The sequence below is a fragment of the Hemitrygon akajei genome, chromosome 29 (assembly GCF_048418815.1).
Source record: "Hemitrygon akajei chromosome 29, sHemAka1.3, whole genome shotgun sequence".
Lineage (NCBI taxonomy): Eukaryota > Metazoa > Chordata > Chondrichthyes > Myliobatiformes > Dasyatidae > Hemitrygon > Hemitrygon akajei.
Window position 1 is genome coordinate 21,434,166 of NC_133152.1, and position 7,595 is coordinate 21,441,760.

The following is a 7,595-nucleotide window of genomic DNA, read 5'->3' on the forward strand; positions in this document are numbered from 1 at the left end:
CTCGTTGCTACGGACTTACACGTTGTCGAGCACTCCACAGAATCTAGAACTTGCTTCTGCTACAAAGATATCATATCACAAACCAATTTCAATTATAAACGAGAACAATCTGAATAATCGAAGTGCTGTTTAATGATGTTTGAAGTCAATGTCAGCCACCCTGGAGGGGAGAACTCCGGGCGGAAGACTGAGTGGGTGCACGGTTCGCTGCCGGTTGCTATTACAGAGGGAACCAGTTGTCATGGCGGCGGTGGTGGCTGAGGCGGAGGGCGAGTCGGAATGGACCGGGTTCTTTTCCGACTGCGTACCGCCGCCGAACGCGGACGCCTCGGCCCAGGCTATGGCCGAGTTCGCGCTACAACACGCCAGCCAAGGCCGCAGGGTGGTGCTGGTGACCTCGGGCGGCACCAAGGTGCCGCTTGAGTCGCGGACCGTCCGCTTCCTGGACAATTTCAGCAGCGGCTGGCGCGGCGCCGTGTCCGCCGAGTACTTCCTAAACCTGGGCTACGCCGTGATCTTCTTGCACCGCCACCGCTCGCTCTTCCCATTTTCCCGGCGCTACTCTGGCCTCAATATCTTGGACACGTTGAAGGCCGTACAGGACGCCTCGTCCACCTGCTGGCGGGTGGAAGCTGACCAGTCAGTGCTGCCGGACATCGTGCCGGTGTTGCAGCGTTACACCGCCGTACGAGAAGCCGGCTTGCTCCTGTCCGTGGAGTTCAACACCTTGTCTGATTACTTGTACCTGCTCAGGGCGGCGGCTCAGGCGCTTAACCCCATTGGTAGGAGAACGTTTAAAGTGTTTTTTTTGTATGTGTACAGAGTCTGTCAGGGATTTCCTACAACTTGGAAGGCTTTGTATTTTGTCCTTGCAACAAGCTGTTCTGTAGCTATTCCGTTGTAATCTCACGAGTGCAATCACATATTTATAGTGTATCTGCAGTTTAGGTTTGCTTTTATTGGATTATGTGGCGGTGCCTAACTAGTGTTTTGGCTGTCGTACTGTAACTTCCCTTTTTTAGTAAATGTTCTGCTTGCTTCCAACACTTATGCCCGTGGTGAGACCATTACTGTGTAGTTTTGGTTTCCTCATTTAAAGCAGGATTTACTTGCTATACAGTGCTGCAGAGGTTTACCATACTGGTTCTTGGGATGCAGATGTCTCATGAGGAGAGATTGAACAGGCTAAATCTTGTCTCGAAAAATGAGGTGACTTCATTGAAGTGTGCAGAATTTCTAGAGGTCGACGGAGTTGATATTTTCCCAGCTTTGTTGCGTAGTACGAGGGGTCAGTCTCAAAATAAAGGATAGGCTATTTCAGAGTGAAATAAGACATTCAACGCAGTAAACCTGGGGAGACTTGGTCAGTGATTCTCCGCCAGTACATATTAATGTAGCTGAAATCCCATGTTATTATAACACTTAGAAATTTGCTTTGCATATTTTTTTCTCTCTGTTGGTCCCTTCTATTGCTTGTGGGCACGTGACTCCCTCATCACAGTTTTCTGGGAATCTATGGCTACTATATTCATCTCAAGTCATATTGCCCCAATTGATGATACTTCCAGTAAAAACCATACCTTTCCAAACTGCAGTGTTTGTTTTGACCAATATTGTGCAATATACATCAATCCTCCCTTCCTTTATATTAGCCAGGTAGCACAAAAACAGGCTCTTCAGCCTATTGAATTCACACATGCTCGGGGTTCTGAAAAAGATGATAGATTGATAGATGCAATAGTAATGTTTTTTCAGAATTCCAAAGATACCAGAAAGAACACAGATTGCAAGGTAGCAGAGATAACCCTGCTACTATGAAAGGAGAGGAAGAAATTGAGGACCCCCCCCCCCCCCCATGCCTGTTAGCCTGACAGAGATTAATGGGAACCTGTCAGCAAAGTGGTAGTACAAGGCACTTAGAAAATCATGTTTACCAGAGTCGGCATCGTTGTACAGCATTTTGGGAGAAAGCCCAATCGATGCTTCAGGTTTATAACCTTTAATAAAAAGGTTGCCTGAGTCAGTGGTGGAGGCAGATACACTAGTGAAATTTAAGAGACTACTAGACAGGTATATGGAGGAATTTAAGGTGGAGGGTTATATGGGAGGCAGGGCTGGCACAACATTGTGGGTTGAATGGCCTATAATGTACTGTATTATTCTATGTAACTCAAAAAGGTCTTTTGACCTGAGACATTAATTCCTTTTTCTTCTCTCTCTGGATGAAGCATAATGTACGGTACTATTTTCTGTTTTGGTTTCAGATTTCTAGGATTCACCATCTAAGGAATCCTAGAAAAGGAAATTGTATTTAATGTGTGAATTTTCAGGTAGTTGGTAATAACATTTTTGAAATATCAGGCTTGTAATATTTTCATAGACTGTCATTAAATCTGGAAAGTTGCCTTTAAGGTACATAAGAGGAAAGACAGTCTAAGTCAGTTTGATATTTAAAAGGTTCAAAGATTCATTTGTATCAAAGTATACAACTTTGAAATTTTTCTTCTCCAGATAGCACAAAACCTGTTGTAATGTGAGGATTATAAAAATAAGTTAATACTAATTAGGATAATGGTAATATAGGAATATTCCCACCAGGGGAAGCTGTTTATAAAGAGAGGCTGGTCCTGGGGTTGGGGGGGGGGGGGGGGGTGTTTACTTCCGTCTTCTCTGGTGTGCATGTGTATAGCTTGCCGTCATGCCATACGGTTCAGCGAAAGCCTCTGTATGTAACTATCGGTTTTGCCATCCCAGATAAAAAAAATTTTCTTTTGGACATGAAGTTGTCGCGCGGTCCTCTTTTAAAGTAGAAGTTACTACAAAACCAAGAAAGAAAAGAACAGCAGCATGACCATCAACCCCCAAATCCCTCCTCCCCACACAAAAAAAACAAACAAAAATGGAACAGGCACATCGACCCTCTAAATCCCCCTTCCCACACACAAAAAAACCGAGAAAGATCAGGCAAGAAACATAGAATACAAAAAACCCAAAAGACTAAAAAAAAAAGTCCACATACAAAACGCAGAAAACCTGGGCAACATTCTCCCTCTTCATTGCAGAGTGATCTCACCAGCGATTTAAAAAGGCAGTCTTCCCTCTCTGGCAGCAGAGCAAATCCCCCAGCGATTTTAAAAGGCAGGCAGCTGGCGATTCAGTCTCACCAACCAATAAAAGTCTCCCCTCTCTGGCACCAGAGCAATCCCCCAGCAATTTAAAATAGCAGTCTCCCCTCTTGGGCAGCAGAGCAATCCCCCAGCGATTTAAAATAGCAGTCTCCCCTCTTGGGCAGCAGAGCAATCCCCCAGCAATTTAAAATAGCAGTCTCCCCTCTCTGGCACCAGAGCAATCCCCCAGCGATTTTAAATAGCAGTCTCCCCTCTTGGGCAGCAGAGCAATCCCCCAGCAATTTAAAATAGCAGTCTCCCCTCTTGGGCAGCAGAGCAATCCCCCAGCAATTTAAAATAGCAGTCTCCCCTCTCTGGCACCAGAGCAATCCCCCAGCAATTTAAAATAGCAGTCTCCCCTCTTGGGCAGCAGAGCAATCCCCCAGCAATTTAAAATAGCAGTCTCCCCTCTTGGGCAGCAGAGCAATGCCCCAGCAATTTAAAATAGCAGTCTCCCCTCTCTGGCACCAGAGCAATGCCCCAGCAATTTAAAATAGCAGTCTCCCCTCTCTGGCACCAGAGCAATCCCCCAGCAATTTAAAATAGCAGTCTCCCCTCTTGGGCAGCAGAGCAATGCCCAAAGGTAGCCTGTGTTTCAATTTCACCAGTGATAAGACGGTCCTCCTCCCCCCTCAACAGCAGAGGGATTTAAAAAGGCCGGCAGCCAGCGTTTTAGTCTCCCTTGTTGCTTTAGTCAGTGAAATGGAGTCGAACATCGGCTTGCAGCCTTCTTGCCATGAGGTTCCCACACGCTGCCTCTGCCTCACAGAATCCCCTCGGAGACTGCAGAGCGCCGAAATAACCAAACGATCTCCAAACTGCAAATCACAGGCTCCAACTGTTCCAGAATCACACTCAAGATGAAAACTAAACGTAAAAGGCATAAAAGAAGTGGAATACGTGGTTTCATGATCTATCCAGAAGCTGTCGACCGAAGGAGTGTTGAATGCAGACGCCATCTTGACCGTTAGATTTGATGGAGATATTTGCATTATTCAATTGAGATTTGTGTTCTTCTTTACGTAAACAAAATAATTTTCTTTGAATATGCATTACCACTGACATTGTGTATAGCTGCAGTAACAATTAAACCACTTACTTCAGATCAAACACGAGGAAATCTGCAGATGCTGGAAATTCAAGCAACAACACACACAAAATGCTGGTAGAACACAGCAGGCTAGGCAGCATCTATAGGGAGAAGCGCTGTCAACGTTTCGGGCCAAGACCCTTCATCAGGACTAACCGAAAGGAAAGATAGTAAGAGATTTGAAAATAGTGGGGGGAGGGGGAAATGCGAAATGATAGAAGACTGGAGGGGGTGGGATGAAGCTAAGAGCTGGAAAGGTGATTGGCGAAAGTGATACAGACCTGGAGAAGGGAAAGGATCATGGGACGGGAGGCCTCAGGAGAAAGAAAGGCGGGGAGCACCAGAGGGAGATGGAGAACAGGCACACAACTAAATATGTCAGGGATGGGGTAAGAAGGGGAGGAGGGGCATTAACGGAAGTTAGAGAAGTCAATGTTCATGCCATCAGGTTGGAGGCTACCCAGCCGGTATATAAGGTGTTGTTCCTCCAACCTGAGTTTGGATTCATTTTGACAATAGAGGAGGCCATGGATAGACATATCGGAATGGGAATGGGACGTGGAATTAAAATGTGTGGCCACTGGGAGATCCTGCTTTTTCTGGCAGACCAAGCGTAGGTGTTCTGCGAAATGGTCTCCCCAGTCTGCGTCGGGCCTCACCAATATATAAAAGGCCGCACTGGGAGCACCGGACACAGTATACCACACCAGCTGACTCACAGGTGAAGTGTCGCCTCACCTGGAAGGACTGTCTGGGGCCCTGAATGGTGGTGAGGGAGGAAGTGTAAGGGCAGGTGTAGCACTTGTTCCGTTTACAAGGATAAGTGCCAGGAGGGAGATCGGTGGGAAGGGATGGGGGGAACTAGTGGACAAGGGAGTCGCGTAGGGAGCGATCCCTGCGAAAAGCAGAAGGGGGGGGGAGGGAAAAATGTGTTTGGTAGTGGGATCCCGTTGGAGGTGGCAGAAGTTACGTTGAATTATATGTTGGACCTGGAGGCTGGTGGGGTGGTAGGTAAGGACAAGGGGAACCCTATCCCGAGTGGGGTGGCGGGTGGATGGGGTACTTACTCCAGATACTGAGTTCCATGAACTTTCTGAAATAGTGGTCTGGGCAGAGAACAACTGATCTATTCAGTAGAACGAAGAATCATTCTTACAGGGTTTAGAAGTCAGGAGAATCTATTGACTAACGTGGTATGCCTCTGTACATCTTTTTATAGGACCAAGAGCAATGTTCTACCTTGCAGCAGCCGTGTCGGATTTCTTCATTCCTGCATCAGAGATGCCAGAGCATAAAATTCAGTCGGGTGCTAGCCCTCTGCAGGTGATTTAAGTGTCTGACCACATCTGGAGTAGTTTTTACTATAAATGGGGAATTCCTACTTTGAAGCATTTTGGAGTAGTTTGTACAGGGAGAGCACCCCTTATCTGAAAATCCAAAATTGGAAAACCTCCGAAATCCAGTAATTGAGCGTGGTCACAAATGGAAAATTCCACAAAGTGCTGGGTAGGTTCCCAGGTGAAGCACAGATCTCTGCACATCGGTTCCGAGAAAGTGACCTCACCTAAGCAATGGACAGAAGTTAATGAAAAATAGAAAATTACTGCTTAAAGTAAAAAATAATACAAATTTCAATCATGTATTTGAAACAGATTTGTCAGCGTCAGTGAAAATAATGCCACTTAAATGGTGTACTGATAATGAAACAAGCAAGGGTCTATCATGATGAACTGAAAATTGAAGGTATTTGTGAATATTCTATAGGTTGGTTGCAGAAAATTAAGGACAGGCATGGCATTAAATTTTTAAAGTGTCTGGTGATCACAAAGCAGCAGAGAAATTTATTGATTGAAGAACATTGCTGATAAAAATCTAACACCAGAACAAGTCTACGATGCTGATTGTTTATATACCTTACAAAAACATAAGTAAAATGCAAATAGTGCACTGTAGTCTTTTAATCTAAACACGCCATCGTAGGTGGAGACTGAAAGCCTGCCATTATTTGTTGTTGTTCAACAGCTGATTCAGGTATTCTCCCGATGCTGCTTTTGTTACCTGCACACATTATATTATTAAGTTATAATGGTATGTAATTTTTACTGTTAAATACATATGTGATGATCAAGTTTAAGACAGACTGATTGCCGGTAGCACTTAAATTCAGAGTCAGAAATGATGGTGATCCCAAGCTGTCTCATTATATATTCTGAAATTCTAAACACGTTTTGGATAAGGGGTACTCAACCTGTACTAGTTTTCTTTTTCTAATTGGCTTGCCCCTTAAATGTGTTAAAGAAATTAAAACTGAAGTGCAATAAACATTCTTTAGGAAAATATTAGAATGTAGAAATCATGGTGATTTAACCATTATTTTTGTATTTTGTTTTAGTTAACTATGCAAATGGTACCCAAGATGCTTGCTCCTCTTGTGAAGGACTGGGCTCCTCATGCATTTGTCACATCCTTCAAGTTGGAGACTGACTCGTCACAGCTGGTTGCTCGAGCACGTAAAGCTTTAGCAACTTACAGACATCAGGTGGTTGTTGCCAATATTCTTGAAACGCGGAGGGTGTATGTACTCATAGTCACCGAGGATTCCCAAATTGATCTCGCACTTTCAGAGAAGGAAGCGAAGCAACACCGAGAAATTGAAGAGAAGATTGTGGAACATTTAAGTGAATGTCAAACTAATTTTATAGAAAAGAACTCAAATCCTGAGTAAGTATTGTATTGGAAATGTATAGGGAACAGTTGATAGAATGAACTATTGGAATGATGGAACAAAAGGACAATATCTTGCAAATGTGAACAAAACCAGCTGGGAGAACTGGTGTTTTGTTTAATGTTCTTTTTAAATGTACTTAATTTTTGTCTGGATAATTCTAAATCTAAGCAGCAGTCAGGTTTTAGAGCTCCTCCTTGATCCTGCTAATGCCTAATTAAAAAGCAACATGGGATCTTATTGTTAAACAGATGGAACTTCTTATAACTGAGGAGAGCACAATGTTGCTTTTTTCACTACAGAAATGCTTCATTTTCATTGGATGGGAGTAAAGCTATCAATACTGTTAATGAGATGTGAACTTCAGAATATTAATCTATCAAGTCTTCAAATATTTTATAGTTGTAGAGACTGGTGAATACAATAGATATCTTAACCCTGATATTAAATAAATCAATGATGTACCTCGTTTACTGTCTAACTTCCCTTCTTTGATGATTGTCACGACACACCAACTCGGTTGTATTAAATATGCACCGTGTACAGATTGGAATTAAAACATTCCTACTCATTACTCATTCCTACTATCTTTACTCATATTCCTTCCACTATT

At 43.7% G+C, this 7,595-nt stretch overlaps 1 protein-coding gene across 1 annotated transcript; it reads left to right on the top strand.

Moving 5' to 3' along the window:
- Positions 1-32: 32 nt before the first annotated feature.
- Positions 33-7,451, top strand: ppcs (phosphopantothenoylcysteine synthetase). The gene is made up of 3 exons (XM_073031809.1): positions 33-782; positions 5,477-5,580; positions 6,650-7,451. The coding sequence occupies exons 1-3, from the start codon at positions 149-151 to the stop codon at positions 6,980-6,982; spliced, it is 1,071 nt and encodes a 356-aa protein (XP_072887910.1). The 5' UTR covers positions 33-148; the 3' UTR covers positions 6,983-7,451.
- The last annotated feature ends 144 nt before the right edge of the window (positions 7,452-7,595 follow it).

Coding starts and splice junctions, on each gene's coding strand:
- ppcs (XM_073031809.1), top strand. CDS start 149: ATGTCAGCCACCCTGGAGGGGAGAACTCCGGGCGGAAGACTGAGTGGG. Junction 783..5,476: donor TCAGGCGCTTAACCCCATTG/GTAGGAGAACGT, acceptor ATCTTTTTATAG/GACCAAGAGCAATGTTCTAC. Junction 5,581..6,649: donor CGGGTGCTAGCCCTCTGCAG/GTGATTTAAGTG, acceptor ATTTTGTTTTAG/TTAACTATGCAAATGGTACC.